Consider the following 21,620-nt stretch of genomic DNA (forward strand, 5'->3'; position numbering starts at 1 on the left):
AGAGAGCTGGGACCAATGTAACAAGGCCTACCATAAGTAACACACTACGCCACCATGGACTCAGATCCTGCAGTGCCAGACGTGTCCCACTGCTTAAGCCTGTACATGTCCGGGCCCGTCTGAAGTTTGCTAGAGAGCATTTGGATGATCCAGAGGAGTTTTGGGAGAATGTCCTATGGTCTGATGAAACCAAACTGGAACTGTTTGGTAGAAACACAACTTGTCGTGTTTGGAGGAAAAAGAATACTGAGTTGCATCCATCAAACACCATACCTACTGTAAAGCATGGTGGTGGAAACATCATGCTTTGGGGCTGTTTCTCTGCAAAGGGGCCAGGACGACTGATCCGGGTACATGAAAGAATGAATGGGGCCATGTATCGTGAGATTTTGAGTGCAAACCTCCTTCCATCAGTAAGGGCATTGAAGATGAAACGTGGCTGGGTCTTTCAACATGACAATGATCCAAAGCACACCGCCAGGGCAACGAAGGAGTGGCTTCGTAAGAAGCATTTCAAGGTCCTGGAGTGGCCTAGCCAGTCTCCAGATCTCAACCCTATAGAAAACCTTTGGAGGGAGTTGAAAGTCCGTGTTGCCAAGCGAAAAGCCAAAAACATCACTGCTCTAGAGGAGATCTGCATGGAGGAATGGGCCAACATACCAACAACAGTGTGTGGCAACCTTGTGAAGACTTACAGAAAACGTTTGACCTCTGTCATTGCCAACAAAGGATATATCACAAAGTATTGAGATGAAATTTTGTTTCTGACCAAATACTTATTTTCCACCATAATATGCAAATAAAATGAAAAAAAAACAGACAATGTGATTTTCTGGATTTTTTTTTCTCAGTTTGTCTCCCATAGCTGAGGTCTACCTATGATGTAAATTACAGACGCCTCTCAACTTTTTAAGTGGTGGAACTTGCACTATTGCTGACTGACTAAATACTTTTTTTCCCCACTGTATATATATATATATATATATATATATATATATACATACAGTATATATGTGTGTGTGTATATGTATAGATATATATGTATATACTGTATATATATATATATTAGTGCAGCGGGGTTGGTGCAGGATGACAGGCAGGGACCACAGGAAAGTTCACAGCAAATGTGTTTAATGTTCAAAAACTCACACAGTGCACAGCACACGGTATCCTCCTGATCGCAGCCGGGGCGTCACAACAGTCCATACATGAGAATGGTTGTCGAGGGTGACTGCACCGCCCTATCACGTTGCAGGGTGCCAGGTGTTCGCTGCTCTGGGCTCTGTGTTACCTCACACAGGCTGGATGCTGCAGAGCCACCTGCTCTGCTACTTGCAAACAAACACTGACACCCCCAAATGCTATATTGCAGGGTTTTTACTTGGAATCTGTGGCCATGGGCCATTTGTAAGACCCGGCTTGGAGGAAGCGGACCGCCCCACTACCATTCTGTAGTCCACTTCAAAAATAAAAGCCCTTACCGGGTTTTCCTGAACATTGCCTTGGCCAAATTGCTTGACCAGGTCCACACTTAGGCTATGGGCCCACGTAGCGTTTTAAAACGCACAATGAAAACCGGACTCCTTCCCAGAAATCGTGCGTTTTTTTCCACATGATTTCACCGCGATTTTACCACAATTCTGTTCGTGATTTTGCCGCGATTTTCTCAAGCACTTTCCAAGCGATTTGAAGCATTGCTTGGAAAGTGATTGACAGGTTGGTCACACTCGTCAAACATAGTGTTTGACAAGTGTGACCAGCTTTTTACTATTGAGGCCGCCTATGCGGCATCAATAGTAAAAGATAAAATGTTAAAAATTATAAAAAAATAAAAAATCGGGGTCTCGCGTTACTATAGCGATCTCGCGAGACCACGTCATCACAGGACCTTGCCGCAAGGCATTACTGGGAACGCTGAGGCCCGGGAATGCAGCGCGGGACGTCGGAAGGTAAATATACCCCGATTTTTTATTTTTTATTCTTTTTTTTACAGGGGTATGGTACCCAGGGCCTGGAGGACAGTCTCCTCTCCTCCACACCGTGGGTACCAACCGCACATGAGACGCTTAACTTCCCGCATGGTGGGCATAGCCACATGCGGGAAGTAAGCGATTCTCATGCATTCCTATGGGTGCGGAATCGCAGCAATTCTTTGAGATTCCGCACAAAAGAATGATCATGCTGCGATTTTTTCCACGATGCGATTCTGCCACGGAAAAAAGCGCAGCATTAGCACAGCATGTGCGGAATGCCATAGGAATGCATGGGGTACGTCATGTACAAGATTTTTAAACGTTTTCGCGCCAAAAATCGCGGCAAAAACGCTTAAAAATCGCATCGTGGGCACACAGCTTTACTTTCACTTTGCCTTATGACTCACAGGCGTGCTGCTGTGAATACAAGGCACTCCAGCCGGTATAATAGGACTCCGTCCGCATCCTGGGGAATACATATCGAGCCTCGCATATGATCCACCTCACTGCCTCATAATATATATATATATATATTTATATATGTGTGTGTGTGTGTGTGTTTTGTCATTAATATTTTAATGTCTTACTGTATATTGCATCACTTCTGTCTCTAGGGTTCTTGACAGTACTTCCAATATATGACTGTCACTTTTTTTTACATCGCTGTTGTTTCCTGTACTCCCCGTGGCTGTGTCGCTCACACTATTATTATTTTTCTTGTTACATGACTCTCTAATATGTTTCTTCCATATGCTTATTTTCACCTTGTCATTTTACACATGGAACAAATGTTTATTTTGCAAAACTTCATCTGGGCCATAAAATTAAATAAACGTAATTATATTTGTACTGTTTAAAGTATTTATATGCTTACATATTTCATCTATTTATTTGTTTTTGTTTCTTGTAAACAATACTAAGCATAATAATTGAATTAAAGTAGTTTTAGTAATCAGAAAAAAAGGAATGTTTTTTTTCTACAGAACATGAACACTCTTGTCCATTCTCTCTGTCTAGTACTGCAACACATTTTTAATCAAGCTATTAAAATTGCACTTCAATGCCAAACAGTGGAAAACCTTTTTTTAGCATTTGACATGCATGGTTAATTTTTTGTGCTTTTATTTCACTTTTAGTAGAATTGATGATCTCTAATTTTTTTTTTTTGTAAAAATGAAAATATTATAGATTTAATTGTAAATAAAATTGCCTAATTTTTTCTGTATTTCCTTGATTCATCCCTATCCTTATTCAACATTATATTTACCGTATTGCACATCCATACAGAACATTATATACTAATATCCGCCTTGTTGAAAAAATGTAGGTTTCCAATGGAAGGGAAGATAAAATCTAAGGAAATGAAAGTGAATTGGTAAGCAATGCATATGTATCTTTCGTCCTAATTATGATAGCTCCAAGAGGTTACATGGTTATGTAAACATATGTTACAAAATGTCAACATATCAATTCTTCGTAGCTGCTGCAATGAACGGTATATTACAATGTGTACATGGCAGCAGGGAGCTGTCAGCGCCGCTGGAGGTTTGTCATTGTAAACAGCCACTTGGATGAACGAGCTTCAGTAGAATTAGAGAATGTCTATACCTAGCGTTTTTGATGTGTTTTTTTTTCTCCGTGAAAAATACAGGTATGTCCAGAAAATTTCAACAGAAATTCTACGCGTTGTAATTTTTTTTTTTTTCTCAATGGGAAAAAACTGTAGTAAAAAATGCTAAGAGAATGAACATGCTACATTTTTTTAATGCACCATTGGTTAAAAATTGCACCGCTCTCTGAATGATATTTTAGAAATCTCATTTTGCTTTTACTGTAAAGGGTGCTTTTTGTCTGCTCGAAAAAACACAACAAAACGCTGTGTGCACAAGACATTAGGCTTCTCCATGCGGAGCTCATAGATATCTACAGTGACTCTTATAATTCAGTTTTCTATGCAATTTGTGGCTACTTAGAGGTAGAACTTCATAAGTGATCCTTGATATGCTTGATCTATGTAACATACAGTGGCATGTAAAAGTTTAGGCACCCCTGATCAAAATTACTTTTATTGTGAACAGTTAAGCAATTTCAAGATGAAATGATCTCTAAAAGGCCAAAGGTAAATATGACACATTTCCTTTGTGTTTTAGTTAAAAGTTCCTCTTTTATATTTTAAAAATTAAAAAAATGAAAATGGGCCAATGCATAAGTTTGGCCACCCTTGAATATTTGTGTGCTCAGATAACGTTTAACCAACATTCCAGACCTTAATTAGCCTGTTAGGCTTGCTCACAAACATCATTAGGAAATGCCAAATGATGCAAATTTCCCAGTTTTATAAAAACCCAGCCTCCTCTAACTTTGTGTCAAGAAACAGCAGCTCTGGGTTATTCTAAGAAGCTGCCTAGCACTCTGAAAATGAAAATGGTGGAAACCCACAAAGCAAGGGAATGCCATAAGAAGATAGCAAAGCGTTTTCAAGTTGCCCTTTCCTCACTTTGATATGTAATTAAGAAATGGCGTTTAACAGGAACAGTGAAGGTCAAGATAAGGTCTGGAAGACCAAGCAAAATTTCAGTGAGAACTGCTCATAAGATTGCCAGAGAGGCATATCATAACCCCCGATTGACTGAAAAAGGCCATCAGAAAGATTTAGCATACTCTGGAGTTGTGATACATTGTTCTACTATTCAGAGACACCTGCACAAATATGGCCTTCAAGGAAGAGTAAAAGAAAACCTCTCCTGCGATCTCACCATAAAATTCAGCGCCATAAGTATGCAAAACAACATCTAAGTCTGATGCATTTTGTAAACAAGTCCCGTGGACCGATGAGGTTGAAATAGAACTGTTTGGACACAGTGATCAAAGATATATGTGGAGAAAAAAGGTACAGAATTTCAGGAAAAGAACATCTCGCCAACCACTAAACATGAGGGTGGATCAATCATGCTTTGGGGTTGTGTGGCAGCCAATGGCACGAGGAACATTTCACGGATAGAAGGAAGAATGGATTCAATGAAATTTCAACAAATTCTTGATGCAAACATAACACCATCTGTAAAAAAGTTGAAGTTGAAAAGAGGATGACGGCAGCAAATTGTTAATGATCCTAAACACATGTCAAAATCTACAATAGACTACCTCAAAAGGTGCAAACTGAAGGTTTTACAATGGCCCTCACAGGCCCCTGATCTGAACAACATTGAAAATCTGTGGCAAGACCTCAAAATAGCAGTGCAAGCAAGACGACCCAGGAATCACACAACTGGAAGATTTCTCCAAAGAAGAATGGATGAAAATCCCTCAAACAATTATTAAGGCACTTTGCTGGCTACAAAACACGTTTATAAGCTGTGATACTTTCAAAAGGGGGTGCTTCCCGGTATTAACAATGCATGGTGCTCAAACTTTTACATGCCTCTGTATATATTTTAGTCTGGATGCGCAGTTCTAGTGCAGCATGGATAGGTGACGATGATGCAGAGGTGCAATCAAGTAGGAATTACTATGGCAGATATAGCATAGCTATGCAGATCTAACATATAACGGCCAATTCATTAAGACTAGCATTATGTATACCAGTAAACATGAAGGACTTGTTGGAGTACAATGCATCGAATTCATTAAGCAGCACATGGCACTTAATGAATTCAGTATATCCTCTCAGTGGCATGCGCCTTGCCAGAAATGGTACTCCAGTAAACAGCTGAAATAGCACATCTAGCATAAAAACGAGCCAGAAATGTTGCAAAATGTGATGGAGGTATAGTCGGGTCACGTCCTGCCACGGCTTGCTAGTTCCACCCATTTTGGAGCAGCTGCTTCGAACTTACGTGAAAATGCCCAAAGCCTCACAATTTTTTGTGCAACTTCACATCGAATGAATATGTAGCGAATTTTCAAAGTGTTTTCTGGATACTGGCGTACAAGCTTTGATGAATTCCCCTCACCATAGACTTATTGGATGATCTTTTTCTTCCTAGTCTCATACAGGCTCAACTTGGATGTCTTCCTGTTCAAGATTTTTCATTGATGCAAGATATGGCAAAGATTTTCAGACATGGCACAAGAGTGGCAAAATGTATGTGTCCATGTATATTTTATTTTAAACTGGTTATAATTAAATTATTTTAAGTCTCTAGAAATTAACCAATTTATAACATTTTAATTATAGATCTGTCTGAGTTTTTAGCATTACAAGAAAATAAATTCATTGCATTTCTTAATGCTTCAATTCTAACCAAATGCTTCAGGTGCAAATTATGGGAAAATTCATTGCATGTGTCCAAGCAATTGGATAAGATTGGTAAGTGTGTATAATATTGATGTTTATTTCAAGAAAACTGATATGCACTTAAAGAAAACAGAACCTAGTACGTTATATTTGTGTATTAAAAGTTTGGTTAATGTCGTGACCCTTAATTAAGATAAAGGATTTGGTGGCCTTTGGTGGTAAAGTGGTTCCCAACTAGGGGACGGTTGAACTAATAGAGAAGTATGCAGGAAACAGTAGAGAAAAACGCATCAATAAGCACTGGAGTTAGTCTCAGTGCTTAAATCATGCTGCTCTCAGATTACATAACAAAAACCTTGTAAGAGATTTCAATAACACTCTAATTACCGTAGGTTAGTCACACATTCTCTGGGCTCTTGCAGTAGGCTGAATTTTCGGTCTGAATGCGATCCGACGAAATTTTGGATCGTGATCAGACCAATGTTATTCTATGGGGCTGTGTACATGTCCAATTTGTTTTCCTTAGACTGAGGAAAAAATCGTAACATGCTCAAGTTTGATCCGATATTCAGATAGTACTCGACCATGCAAGTTAATGAGTCCTTGGAAAACATTAGACTGTACTCGGATGACATCTGAGTGAAGTCCAATTTCCACAGACTGATACAATGGAGATGGAGGTATTTTTTTCTCCATCTTCTGCTCATCTGAGAGAATCAGATCACACTCTGATCAGAGTTCGAACAGAGTACGATTTGGAAAGAAAATACAGTAGTGTGACCCTAGTCTTTGCCAGATTTATTTATATTTATACTGTATATATTTAAATAGTATAACATCTTCAGTGTGATATGTTTGTATAGTTCCTATGTTATCAATGGTAACATAACTTTTTTTATTCAGGCATTACTTTAGCCAATGCAATGGTGAGTGCCAGCCTTACAACGTTCAAAAAAATAGAAGATTTTAATGCCAGGGAACTGGAGTTGGTATGTTACATTACATTATGTATGTTACTTAACCTCTTCCCGCTACAAGACATAGCATTATGTCATGCAGCAAGTGCGGGTGAATGTAGAAGGCTTGGGAGCTATACCTCCTCCATACCCAACAGATATCGGCCATGTTATATAGCCGGCATCTGCATCCTACGATGCAGTGATTGCAGCTTTGAACCCTTTAAATGTCATTGTTAGTCTCTAGCGTCTCTCATTTACGGTGCACAGTCCTTGGGGTGCGCTGTTCTAGGCGCCCATTGGCAGCCCGCAAATTGATTGTGGGTTTGTGGATATTATTTGAAAAAATAAAATGGAATCACCCCCTTTTTCTTCATTAACCCCTTCACGACTTTTGACGTACTTATACATCATGGTCGAGAATGGGTTCCCGTTATTTGAGGTACAGGTATGTCATGCAGTGCGCAGTAGTAGTGCCTGCGTGATCACAATCGGGAGATCGGCTTCAGTTATAGCTGAGCACCACCCCTGGGTGATTTAGCCCCTTAAATGCCATGATCGATATTAATCACAGCATTTAGAAGGTTGGGAGAGGGAGGGGGTTTAGCCAGTTATGGCATGCCTGTTAGAATATGCCAGGAGCATGGTCTTACAACTGTTGATACGCACTAAAACGGCAGCCATTAAAGTGCCTTATTCCCTCATTGCCGTTGTAAAACGGCAATCAGTAATACGCCTATAGCACTCACACAGCGTCAGAAATTCTCCGAGGTTTCAGCTACCGGGGGTAGTTGAGACCCTGGAAAACACGATTAGGACCGGTTTTTCCAGTCCCCTATTACGTAAAAAATAAAAAGCGTGTCCGCAATTAAAAACATTTCTTTCTCTTCTGACATATACATGTCCCCAAGCTCCCCAGGTACCTCTGCCATCCCCTGGTCCATCCAGCTCGGTCTTCCTGGAAAAAATGGCGGGCACATGCGTAATGCACCTGCCTAGATCTGCCAGCCGGCACCCAGCAATAGCAGAGATTTTTCCTATTGGCTCATTTTGATCACTATGATAGACCCTATCACAGTGATCAAAAGCCAATAATTAATATGTCACCCCCCCTGTGCCATCCTCTTAGATTACGGTACCTTTTTTAAAAAATTTCTTTCATTCTTTGCCATTAGGGTTAGGTTTGGGGTTAGGCTAGGGTTTGGTGTTAGGCTAGTGATAGGGCTATGGTTAGGGTTGGGCTAGAATTAGGGTTAGCATAGGGGTTAGGGTTTTTTCAAAAGTTAAAAATAAAATGATGACAATATGACTAGTGTTGTGTGCAAGTTCTTGCTACTCGAGTTTGCATCTGGGTCTCTCGAGTCCCCACGATATTTTGTGCGTACCCAAGCACCCAATGCGAACTCGAGTAGAGAGTACTTGCGCTCAACACTAATGACAACATATTCAATATGATGACCTAATGTTAATTGTAAAAAAAAAAAAAAAAAAAAAAGGGAAAATGTTTCTTTTCCATCCATGTTCCTTTACATCCTGAATGTGGTTTTGAGGACTGTAAGGAGTACAGTTTTTATAATACTGTCACTGGATCTTTTCTTTCATATAGGCGCCCCAAAGTCACTTCAAATGTGATGTTTGACATAACTTTCTGATTTAGGATCATAAAAATGTAACCTTGCAAAATTTTCAAATTTTCGATATTTTCATAAATGCCAATCAAATCCACCGAAATTTACCACTAACATGAAGGACAATATCTCACAAAAAAACAATCTCAGAATCACTGGGATACGAGGAAGCATTCCAGAGTTGTCTCATAAAGTGACACTGGTCAAATATAAAAAATTTGACCTGGTCATTAAGGTCAAAATTAGCTGCATCACTAAAGGGTTAAAAATCACAAAATTAAGACCCGAAAAAATATTATCAATACACATATTTATGTAAAAAAAAGTACATATATTTTGTATTGCTAAAACTTTTTGTTGACCTGAACCATAATACTGTCACACTAGTTAACCCCTTCAGTGAACTCTAAAAGAAAGTTAATAAAATAAGTGGCAAAAAACTTTTTCATCATACCGCTGAACAAAGAGTGGAATAAAACCTGATCAAAAAGTTGAATGTAAATAAAAATGATATTACTAAAAACACCATCTTGTCCCACAAAAAAGCAAGCCGCCATACAGCTCCTGCAACCAGGCATGACATCTGATGCTCGGAGGGAGCATTCATAATACATCATGGGCCTCCTGATGAACTCCTTTTACGGGAGGGAAACGCGTCGAAGCGATTTTTCATTCAGTTCTTACATATTTGTCAATTTTGTTGATTTAATACTTGGGGATAGTGCAATTTGAGCCGGGTGATCAATGGCTTATTGTTTTTGGGCATGAAGCAATATGAAAATATGCTGTTATGGGGGATTAGAGGTAATAGCAGCGGTTGGTGATTTGAGAAATGTTTATTAATGCTGTTTAAGAATACTCAGATGGTTGTATATCTGTTTTGATTGATACCTTACCCCCTTTATTTGAAACTGCCTTTGTCTAAGTACTATCACCCCACCTACTGTCTATATTGAGGTGATTTTTCAGTGGCCATGAGCTAAGTTCTTACATATTTGTTAATTTGCTGATTTTTTTTCTTTTTTTTTTTTTTTGGGACAGTGCAATTTTGAGCCTGAGCGATCAATGGCTCATTGTTTTGGGCATGATGCAATATGAAAAATGTGTTGTTGGGGATTAGAGGCAATAGCAGCGTTTTGTGATGTGAGAAATGTACATTAATGCTGCTTAACACTAGGACTACTGGACTCGTGACCCCGCCTAGAACTACTGAAAGGAGTCATTTTGACTCCTTGCTTGTTTTCGCTTATTTTTAGAGTTTCATTTGTGGTTATTTATTAATAATTATATTTTTTGTAATGTATTATTATTGTGAGATCCAACAGTAATGCTTTTGATTGTTTTTTTTCTGCTTTTCTTATTTTTCTACAGAAAATAACAATAATTATAATAGACGTTTTTCAAACATTTTTTTTATTCAAGTGCACACATATAAACAACAACTGAAGAACAAAAAGCAGAGAAAATGTAGGTGGAGGAGCATAAAAATGAAAATATGGCGCAGAATTCACCTTCTAAACATTTGGTGTTTCGCATTTTAGGCATTGCCTTTGATTTATGGCAGTACATTGCCCACACAAAGACTTACCACAAGTCTTACAATTGCCGACAGATCTATTTTTCTTGCACTTTTCTTTGATCTGGCAAAATTTTGTTTGAACCATCACTTCTGAGCTTGTAGAAACTTGGGACGTGGAACCCTTTTCCCTATCTGTGACATAAGGACCACTCAACTCTCTCACAAGCGTTTGCAAAAATGCCTTGCGTGACATTTTTTGGTACAGGTACAGAGCGGAGTTTCATACCTGAAGCTCCGCTCCGAACCCCGGGCTGGAGCCGCTGTCTGGGACGGAGCCGTGCTCGCGCGTAAGCAAGCGCTGCTCTGTCCCTGACAGCGGCTCCAGCCCGGGGTTCGGAGCGGAGCTTCAGGCATGAGCGGGCAGGTACGGCCTGTATTGCGGCAAGAATATCCAGATGGTTATTCAGCCAGAATTCCGCTAGTGTGCACAGGCCCTAACTCAGTGTGTGGAAGAACAAATAAATACACATAACTACTTACCTTCTGGATTTGTTCCTTCTGAGTCTTCAGATTCACTTGATATGTTCTGAGGAATGAAATCTTCATCACTGTCAGAATCAAATACATGTTCCTGCAATTCGGATTCGGATTCATCCTCCGGTATGGATTGCAAAGTAGCCAGAATATCCTGAGGCTTTATCAAACGTCTTCTCTCCATATTCCTCACAAATTCCATAATTCTATATAGTTCCCTGCTGAAAAATAGAAATGAAATGAAAACTAAAAGAAATAATAACTGTTCTGCCACCTTCAAAAGTAGGTGGGCTGAATCAGTTGACAGACAGCTAAACTATTTCATAAGAATTCATACCTGTTATGAGTCTTCAGAGCTCCTATGTCTGCGTCTGTTCTCTTTGTCTCTTCAGCTGAACTGAAAGTAAAGTTACTATCCAGAATACTGTCTCCTGCTAGGACCTTAGAAAAACACCACCCTTCATTAGCATAAGATAAGAGCCTAGAGTAAACAAGCTATTTTGTTCAGCATTACACAGTAATACAAGCAGGTAAAACACAAGGAAAATGTGAAAAGTTGACATGTAAATTGAACTACATCTATATGAACATCAGGGTAAATAAGACAGAGTGAAAAAATTATGCACAAAACTTTATAGCAACATTTAGTGACAAAAGGACCTCAAAATATAGTAGGGAGTCAAAATGACTCCCTTCAGTAGTTCTTGGTAAATTTTGAAAAAAACACGCACATTTTTCACCAAAATTATTTATTCTCACAAAATCTTTTTTCACATCATATTTGAGGAAAAGTCACCGAGTTTCAAGCCGGAATTCTGAAAAATGTAGTCACAGAAGAGAAATAAAAAACGAAAGGAGTCAAAATGACTCCATCAGTAGTTCTAGTGTTAAGAACATTTAAATGATTGTGTATCTGTTCTGATTGATATCTTACCCCCTTTACTTGCAACTGCCTTTGCTAATGCACTATTATCCCATACACTGTATATATTAGTTTTCAGATACATTTTTTTTTTTATTATTATTATTAAAACATTTTTTGTCTTGGGGGGGATTTTTTCAGGGATAATTCTAAGTTATTACCCCTGTCTCCCTTGGCCATATGTTCTGACACCCTCTTTCCTCTTTCTGGGTGAGAAGTGTAGGGGTCAGTAAGGGTCAGCCCACGTGGAGCGGGGGCACCAGAGTAACGTAGGGTGTAAAAGCTCCGCTGTCAGGCAGGGAGACACCTAAATAGGGTTATTTAGACACCTTTTCCTCCCAAAGCAAATGTTTACAAATCTGCCAAAAATTAGAGTTTTTTCCAGTTACTATTCCTTACATTTTTGTCTTGGTGGTTTGTGGCATGGGGTTATTATCTATTATATTTTTGTCCCCGGCCATCTGTTGTACTCCAAGCTGATGTAATTTAGATAGGAGTTAACAGGGTGATTAGGGAGAGCCGCCGAGGAGCGGGGGCGCCATTTGCGTATCAAGAGGGTGCCAACCTCCGCTGTCAGGTAGGAGAGAGATATAGGGCCCTATAGGGACAAATAGGTTTGTGACCCTCTACCTGACATTGGAACGACTCTCTAGTGTTTGTGGCTGGATTTTGAAAATCAGCAATAAGCCTATTTTTGTTTGCCTGTTTTTTGAAGTTTTGAAAACTTTTTAATGGTTGGTTAATAAAGTATCTTTTAAGGATTGATTTTTTTGTATATGAGCCGCCATACAGCTCCGTCAGCAGAGAAATAAAAGTTATAGCTCTCAGAATATAGCGATGCAAGAAAAAAATCTTTTTTCTATAAAATAGTTTTTGTGTAACAGTGACAAAACAAAAAATATGTGGAATCTCTATAATCGTACTGATCCAGGGAATAAGGCTGCCCTATCACTTTTACCAAATGGTGAACAGTATTTAAAAAAAATTCTCGAATTACTGGATTTTGTTCATTCTGCCTCTCAAAAATTGGAATAGAAAACGATCAAAAAATGTTATGTGCCCGAAAATGGCACCTATAAATACATCAACTCAACCGTACATAAAACAAGCCCTCACATGACTATTGGCATAAATATAGAAAAATTCTAGCTGTCAAAATATGGTGATGCTAAAACTTTATTTTTGCAATAAAAAGCGTTTTGTTTTTTTTAAAACCTGATGTGATGTCGCCGTGATCGCACAGATCTAAAGGAACGAGGAATGGCGTAAAAAAATAAATAGAACCAATTATTGATCTGCCGTTGATTTGTTCATTCTGCCTCCCAAAGATTGCACTATAGCTCAGTTCACATTTATCTCGCTCTCTGCGCTGAGCGCTTACACCAGGGTTTTCTTGTAAATCTCTAAAATGCGTGATTCAAACGGAACCTCCGATAGACGGTTCCCTTTAATGAGTCAGATGGAGACACTGTGGACGCCATCTGGCCCGCTGTGTCGATCCTTTTAAGAGTGCATAAAAGCATGGTCGGCAACAGTTTTGTGCACCTCTGAAAAGGACACCACTGCACAGAAGCCAGATGGAGTCCAGAGTAACTCTGCTGTTTCATTATAGTATATGGATCGCATATAGATCCCTTTAGGGTGTCATCTGAATCATGTCTGTGGAGACACGGGAGCTCGATGGGCGCCCCGGTGCGCTAGCCTAAACCTCATGGACCTGGGATGGCCCCCTGACCACCCGATCTCCTTGTAATGTTGGCGTATTGCTAATGAGACAACACAGGGTGAGGGTAAAACAGTGCGGCAATGCTTTATTGAACTACAAAACAGGCCGGGTGCCTGGCGGGGGCTCCGGTGTTGGGCGGGGAGGCTGCAGCGCTGGGCGGGGGGCTCTGCCAACATTTTGTGAAAGGCCAGAGCCACCCGCAGATCCATGACTTGTGAGGTGGACTTCGGGAATATGGCCATCAGGGGGCGCCGCATCCGCAAATGGAGATCTCGGCACCAAGATCTCAGAAGATTTTGTGCTGAAATCTCATCTCCCAGCCATATTCCCAGATCCACCGCACAGGATGAAGCCACGAATTGTCGGCAGGGCCCCCCCGTATCGGCGGACACCCTGGGCAGCAGTGGCGGACACCCCCTCATCCCAGCCTGCAGCAAGGTAACGGTAAGCGGTATATCCGCATTGTAAGATGCACCCCCATTTCCCCCCCAAATTTGGGGTAAAAAAGTGCATCTTAGAAAGCGAAAAATGCGGTATATATATATATATGTATGTGTCAGTCAGATATCCTCATTAATTAAATGGTAAGTAAAGATTTAAATAAAAGATAAACACACACAAGAAATTTGCGTGAAACGCATTATCTGTTTATTAAAAAAAAAAATTAAAAAAAATTGCGTGGGCTCCCGCGAAACTTTCATAACCTGCTGAGGGCTGATGTTAATATTCTGGGAAGGAGCCAATAGCCATAAAGGTTCACAGGCTATTAATATCAGCTCACAGATGTTTGCTTAGCCTTTACTGGTTAGTTTACAGGGGAACCCCAGAAAAAAATTGAACCAGCTAAAGCTAGGCAGACAGCTGCGAGCTGTTATTAATAGCCTGGGAAGGGGCCATGTATATTGGCACCCCCCAGGCTAAAAACATCAGCTCTCAGCCGCCCCAGAAATGGCGCATCTTATAGATGTGCCAATTCTGGCACTAAGCCTTGCTCTTCCCACTTGCCCTGTAGCAGTGGAAAGTGGGGTAATATCTGTGGGGTTGATGTCACCTTTGTATTGTCCGGTGACATCAAGTCCATGGCTTAGTAATGGAGAAGCGTCTATAAGACACCTATCCATTACTAATCCTATAGTTACATGGTAAATAAAGACAGAGTCACAATAAAGTCCTTTATTTGAAATAATCACACAGATTCCTTTATTGAATCTTAATTAAACTATAGTTACTACACTGCCTAATCCCCGAATCCCCTGATCTCCTGCAACAAAAATAAAATAAACCAACACAAACACTCCCTGTCTGACGTAGTCTTTTTAGTGAGTGTCCAACGAAGATCTCACGTGTAGAACAGTCACATCGTGAGATGTGACTGCTATACACGGCTCCAGTGATAGGAAATAATCGCCCCAACAGTGTATCACTGAGAGTTCACTTACGACACTACCGCTGTGAGAATTTTCTCATGCAGCGATGCCACAAATGACAGCACGAACTCCGGTGACCTCTGACAGCGTCGCAGTGATACACTGCGGGTGGATACCTCCTGTCAGTGTATCACCGGAACTGTGTAGAGCGGTCACATCTCCCGATGTGACTTTTCTATACGTCAGATCGTCGTTGGACTCTTGTTATTAAATGGACTACAGTGGAAAGGTACGTATATGTTGATTTATTTTTGTTGCATGAGATGCTGTTTGGTGAGTATGTTTTTTTTGTACTACAATTGAACACAGTCGCCGGATGATGGGACTACTACTGCCCCATCATCTGCTCATGCTGTCACTGTTATACACTACCGTTCAAAAGTTTGGGGTCACCCAGACAATTTTGTATTTTCCATGAAAACTCATACTTTTATTAATCAAATGAGTTGCCAAATGAATCTAAAATCTAGTCCAGACATTGACAAGGTTCGAAAAAAAGATTTTATTTGAAATAATAATTTTCTCCTTCAAACTTTGCTTTCGTCAAAGAATGCTCCCTTTGCAGCAATTACAGCATTGCAGACCATGCCATTCTGACAGTTAATTTTCTGAGGTAATCTGGAGAAATTTCACCCTATGCTTTCAGAAGCCCCTCCCACAAGTTGGTGTGGATTGATCGGCACTTTTTGCGTACCATACGATCAAGCTGTCCCCACAGCAGCTCAGTGGGGTTGAGATCTGGTGACTACGCTGGCCACTCCATTACAGATAGAACACCAGCTGCCTGCTTCTTCCCTAAATAGTTCTTGCATAATTTGGAGGTGTGCTTTGGGTCATTGTCCTGTTGTAGGATGAAATTGGCTCCAATCAAGCTCTGTCCACAGGTTATGGCATGGCATTGCAAAATGGAGTGATAGCCTTCCTTATTCAAAATCCCTTTTACCTTGTACAAATCTCCCACTTTACCAGCACCAAAGCAACCCCAGGCCATCACATTACCTCCACCATGCTTGACAGATGGCGTCAGGCACTCTTCAAGTATCTTTTCAGTTGTTCTGCGTCTCACAAATGTTCTTCTGTGTTATCCAAACACCTCAAACTTGGATTCGTCTGTTCATAACACTTTTTACCAATCTTCCTCTGTCCAATGTCTGTGTTCTTTTGCCCATATTAATCTTTTCCTTTTATGAGCCAGTCTCAGATATGGCTTTTTCTTTGCCACTCTGCCCTGAAGGCCAGCATCTCGGAGTCGCCTCTTCACTGTAGACATTGACACTGTACTATTTAATGAAGCTGCAAGTTGAGGACCTGTGAGGCATTGATTTCTCAAACTACAGACTCTAATGTACTTGTCTTGTTGCTGAGTTGTGCAGCGAGGCCTCCCACTTCTCTTTCTACTCTGGTTAGAGCCTGTTTGTGCTCTCCTCTGAAGGGAGTAGTACACACTGTTGTAGGAAATCTTCAGTTTCTTGGCAATTTCTCACATGGAATAGCCTTAATTTCTAAGAACAAGAATAGACTGTCAAGTTTCACATGAAAGTTCTTTTTTCTCCTTCGTCTCATTGGGGGACACAGAGACTGTGGGTGTATGCTACTGCCGTCTGGAGGCTGACACTAGGTATACAAAAAACAAGTTAGCTCCTGCTCATCCGCATACACCTTCGCCCCGATAGCGGGCGGAAACCAGTTTTTTGCTTAGTGTCTTATGGAGGCACACGCAGTCTGGATTTCTCCAGGCTATTTTTTCTCTAGTTTACCATGAAGATGAGACAGGGGCGACGGATCCTATAGAAAGGGTCCCATCTCCCCAAACCAACAACGGGCGAGCACGCGTTGAGTATCGCCTCCGCGTATCCTTTCCCGCACCGAGGGACATCTCTGGGACTTTCCCCAGACATCTATTTTTTCTTTGTTTTTTATTTTATGAAGATAAGAGGGGCAATGCATCCTATTGAAAGGATCCGATTTCCCCAAACCAGCAACGGCGACCACGTGCGAGTGTCCCTCCACGTTTCCTTTCCCGCAACGTGGGACATTATGCCAGACTTAGCCCTGTCCACCCCTAGGTATTGAAACCATGGGCTTGCACAGAGGCACAAGACTAGTCTGTGCGGCCCCCACTGCTCCACCAACGCATGGCGGCGGTGCTGCATGGCGGCGGACGGTCCCTCTCCTAGCCCATGCAAGGCGGTTGGAGCTAGGGTGCCTGCACCGTCCTAAGCGGAAATACCTCAGGTATGAGCTGGAGAGGGCCCTGGGCAGCGTTTTTTGGAGGATAGTGGTCAGGCTTACCCCCGGGTGGAGAGGCCGCTGCTGGAGTCAGGCGGCCATCCGGCGGGGGGGGACAGATTTACAATAGCCCGAGTTAATCCCCCCTTCCTTCCTTCCTCTTTTCCTCCCTCCCTCCGCTCCTCTAACCTTCCTCGTGCCGTCACTTCCCTCCTCCCTCCTGGTACCGGTGGTCCGGGAGACTCAGTGGGCCGGGGAACCTCCAGCAGACGGATGGCATGGCGGGGTAGCGCAAGCGGGCGGACCATCTCTAATTTAGCCCGCGGCTTCGGCCTGGGCCACGGGCGGAAGTGCCGCCCTGGGCGCGACATCATATCCGGCGCCGCCCCCCATGACCAGGGCCTACGCCAGCAGTAGGCGGGCATGGGGAGTCGGATGGCCGGGGTAGCGGTCCGCCAGCATACCAAGCGGGTGGACCGTCTCTAATTTAGCCCACGGCTTCGGCCTGGGCCGCGGGTGGAGGTTCCGCCCTGAGGCGCGACGTCATATCCGGCGCCGCCCCCCATGACCAGGGCGGGCGCCGGATTAAATTGAGGCCCCGGCTGCAAAGCAGGGTAGGCCGCGATCAGGAGAAGATTTGCAGCTTACCCAGGAATGAGGCAGCAGGCGGATTGCAGGAGCACGGGGAGAGACACGCAGGAGTGGGTAAGTGCGACCCCGTCCCGGAGCCACACAAGGCACTACAGGGTTACCCTCCTCCTCTCCCCTCGAACCTTAAAAGGATTTTTTTTTTTTTTTGGCCTACGCCAGCAGTATGTCTGGAAAAGGAAAAACGCACACGTTCCTTTATGCCGCATGCGTTTCCTGTGGGGTTATGTTCCCACGAGCGCAGACTGTTAAGTTATGTGAAGCCTGCGACTCCGAATGCGCCCAGGAGCCCTCCCCTGCGACAGAGCCCAGGGGTCTGGATCCCCCAGAATTGGCGTTATCACTCTCTCGGTCCATGGTTTCGCTCACGAAGGCGATTGAGACCCTTCAGGCCCCGGATAGGGGTAGAGACGACGGCTCGCCTGTTTGGGAAGGGTCATCCACCTCACAAGAGCCTCCGGCCTGCAGGGGCCGCACTCTCTCTAGGCAGACGCATAGGAAAAGAGCCCATACTGCGTCTCCAGGCCCCTCCGGTGCCTCAGCATCCGCGAGTGCGGCGTCTCGCTCACCGTCACCATTTTCTGGGAGTGAGCAGAGTTCAGGTGATGACTGGGAGGAATCCTTGGACCTGGATATCCAGGGGTATCGGGAGACGGTAGACAGTCTTATTGAAACGGTCAATCAGACTCTGGGTATTGAGGATGATGTCTCCCTAACCACAGGTCATAAGGTATCCTTTAAGAAGGCCAGGAGACCACATAGAGTGTTTAGCACTCATCCTGAGTTCGAGGACATAGTGCAGCGGCACAGGGAACGTCCAGACAAACGTTTTTCAGGACAAAAAACGCTAGAAACGAGTTATCCGTTCGCATCAGAGCTCTGTAAGAAATGGGCGGAATCTCCGGTAGTGGATCCCCCAGTGTCACGCCTGGCCTCAAGATCCTTGTTGTCAGTACCTAGTGGTTCTTCTATTAAGGACCCCACGGATCGACTCATAGAAGGTTTAGCTCGCTCGGTGTATGAGGCATCGGGATCAGCGCTCTTTCCTTCTTTTGCGGCAACGTGGGTAGCCAAAGCCATGATGTCATGGTCAGATTCTTTGAATAAGGTCCTACAGGATAGAGAATTGCCGACGGAAGTGGCTGAGGTAGCAAGTCAGATCGCGATGGCGGGTGACTATTTAATTGATGCATCTTTGGATACGGCTAATGGCGCGGCACTAGCGGCAGCAAATGCAATCGCCATTAGGAGAGCCTTGTGGTTAAGGCTATGGCGGGCTGATTTGATTTCTAAGAAGTCGTTGACTTCCCTGCCTTTTCAGGGGAATCGGCTATTTGGGGAGAAATTAGACAAGCTCATTTCAGATGCTACAGGGGGAAAAAGCAGCTTTCTTCCACAACAGAAGATTAGACTGCCATTTCGTCAAGCTCAGGCGCGCTTTCGAGCATTTCACACCTCCGGGTGGATGGCAGCGGCCAGTACCTCCACCCCAGCTTGCTATGGCCAAGACAAAGAGCGTCAGGTCACGTATAGAACCAACCCGCTGGGAAGGATGTGGGGCCGCCCAGGTCAAGGGGGGCCAGGTCTCAGAGGCCCTCAGCGAAATGACTCGAGGCATCCGGTACCCGAGGACAGCAGAGTAGGCGGACGTCTGCGCAGGTTCTGCCGCGTCTGGGTCGCGGTGGCGCACGACGCATGGGTGGCAGAATTAGTGTGTTCCGGGTACAAAATAGAATTTGTCAAAGATCCGCCAAGACGATTTTTTCTTTCCCGGCTTCCCAAAACAGAATCCCGGGCAGAGGCATTGCTAGGGGCCATCGAGGTGCTGCAGCGCAACGGGGTCATTGTCCCTGTACCAGAGTGCGAAAGAACCCAAGGATTTTATTCCAACCTGTTCGCAGTCCCCAAGAAGGACGGAACAGTAAGGCCTGGTCAGGCGTTTTCGCATGGAATCTCTCCGGTCGGTCATATCGTCCATGGAGCACGGAGAATATTTGGCCTCGATCGATGTCCAGAATGCCTACCTGCACATCCCGATTTTTCCCCCGCATCAAAGGTTCCTTCGGTTTGCAATCGATGGTCGGCATGTAAGTTCTTCGCGTAGCGCACAGGATAAACGTGATCCAAAATACTATGTGAAATGTTCCCAGCAAAAGCTTCAACTCAATTTACAGAAAAACAAGTCCCCACTTAGGTCCATCATCTGTCAATGAAAATATAGGGGGATTCCTCGTTACTGGCAGCACAAAGGCTTTGGAAAAACGCTATGGCTCTTGCACCCCAAAATATATTTAGCAAATTCTGTGCTCCCAAATGCCCCCCCCCCTCCCTTCTGAGCCCCAAAGTGTGCCTGCACCACATTTAGCATCCACATGTTTGGCATTTCTGTAGAGATGAGAACCCGCCTAATTCATGAGAGCCATGTCTCCAAAAGCAAGAACTGGGCACTACAATGTACTGGGCACTGCAACGTACTGAGCACTACAATGGCAGATTTGCACTTTCATTCAGCAACATTTTCTGCTGGTTGATTCTGGGAAACATGCATGGAGTCAAAATTGTCACCACACCTGTATATAAATGCCCAAAGGGGCGTAATTTCCAAAGTAGGGTTACTTGGGGGGGAAGGGGGGGGATTTGCACTTATAGCACTAAGGGGCTTTGAATTTGGAGTCCACAAAACATACGACATTATGTTTTCCAAGAGTCAAATAGCACTCCATCCCTCCTGAGTCTTGTTAAGCAGTACTGTCTTGCCATGTTCAGCAGAGATTGTGCAACACATTTTGTTGCCAGATTTACTCATTTTGCTATGTGAAAATGTAAAATGTGGGGCTAAAAAATTATCTTTTTTGTAAAAATTGAATATTTTTTTCTTCACTGCTATACTATTTCTTTACTGCTGTAATATGACTCTTCTTCCCTTCTGAACTTTCCACTGTGCCTAAAAAGTATTTCCCGATTACATGTGGGGTCTTGGTGCACTCAGGAAAAATTGTGATGCAATTTCTCCTTTTAGCACTTATTAAAATTAAAAACTTGGCGCTAAGACATGTTAGTGGTGAAAGGTAATTATTCTTTCTCCTTCGCCTCATTGGGGGACACAGGTACTGTGGTGTATGCTACTGCCGCGTGGAAGCTGACACTAAGTGAAAAAAAGAGGTTAGCTCCTCCTTCGCCGTATACACCCTCGCCCCGATTGCGGGTGGAAATCAGTTCATGCTTAGTGTCCGTTGGAGGCACACGTCTGTTTTTCTCCAGACTCTTTTCTTTTTTCCTATGAAGATGAGACAGGGGCGACGGATCCTATTGAAAGGGTCCGATCTCAACAAACCAACAATGGGCGAGCATGTGCGAGTGTCTCCTCCACATATCCTCTCCCACAACGCGGGACACGTCTGGTCTTTTTTCCCAGACTTTTTTCTTTTTACTTTCCATGAAGATGAGACAGGGGCAACGGACCCTATTGAAAGGGCCCGATTATCCCAAACCATCAACAGGCGAGCACGTGCGAGTGTCGCCTCCACGTATCCTCTCCTTCAGCGTGAGACATGATGCCAGACTTAGCCCTGACCACCCTAGGGTATTGAAAGCCTAGGCTGTACAGAGGCACAAGCATAGTCCGTGCAGCACCCACTGCACCACCAATGCTAGACTGTGGTGCTGCAAGGCAGCGGACGGTCCCTCTCCTCATCCCTGGAGGGAAAGATGGAGCTAGGGTTCCTGCACCGTCCTATATGTGGCCCCCCTCCCCTCTACCTGAGGTGGGAAGCTGAAGCATCGTCACGGAGGGGGATGACCGGGGAGGGCTCCTGCAGCAG

General features: G+C 43.3%; 1 protein-coding gene across 1 annotated transcript in view; it reads left to right on the forward strand.

Moving 5' to 3' along the window:
- Positions 1 to 21,620, forward strand: part of HFM1 (helicase for meiosis 1) — a 307,691-nt gene that overhangs the window by 166,909 nt on the left and 119,162 nt on the right. Inside the window, exons 22-25 of the mRNA XM_073571760.1 lie at positions 3,301 to 3,348; positions 5,960 to 6,057; positions 6,151 to 6,282; positions 7,114 to 7,199. Coding sequence (XP_073427861.1) covers positions 3,301 to 3,348; positions 5,960 to 6,057; positions 6,151 to 6,282; positions 7,114 to 7,199 — 364 coding nt within the window. The remainder of the gene's footprint in view (positions 1 to 3,300; positions 3,349 to 5,959; positions 6,058 to 6,150; positions 6,283 to 7,113; positions 7,200 to 21,620) is intronic.

This window comes from Dendrobates tinctorius, unplaced genomic scaffold, assembly GCF_039654945.1.
Source record: "Dendrobates tinctorius isolate UK_male_01 unplaced genomic scaffold, ASM3965494v1 ptg000029l, whole genome shotgun sequence".
NCBI lineage: Eukaryota > Metazoa > Chordata > Amphibia > Anura > Dendrobatidae > Dendrobates > Dendrobates tinctorius.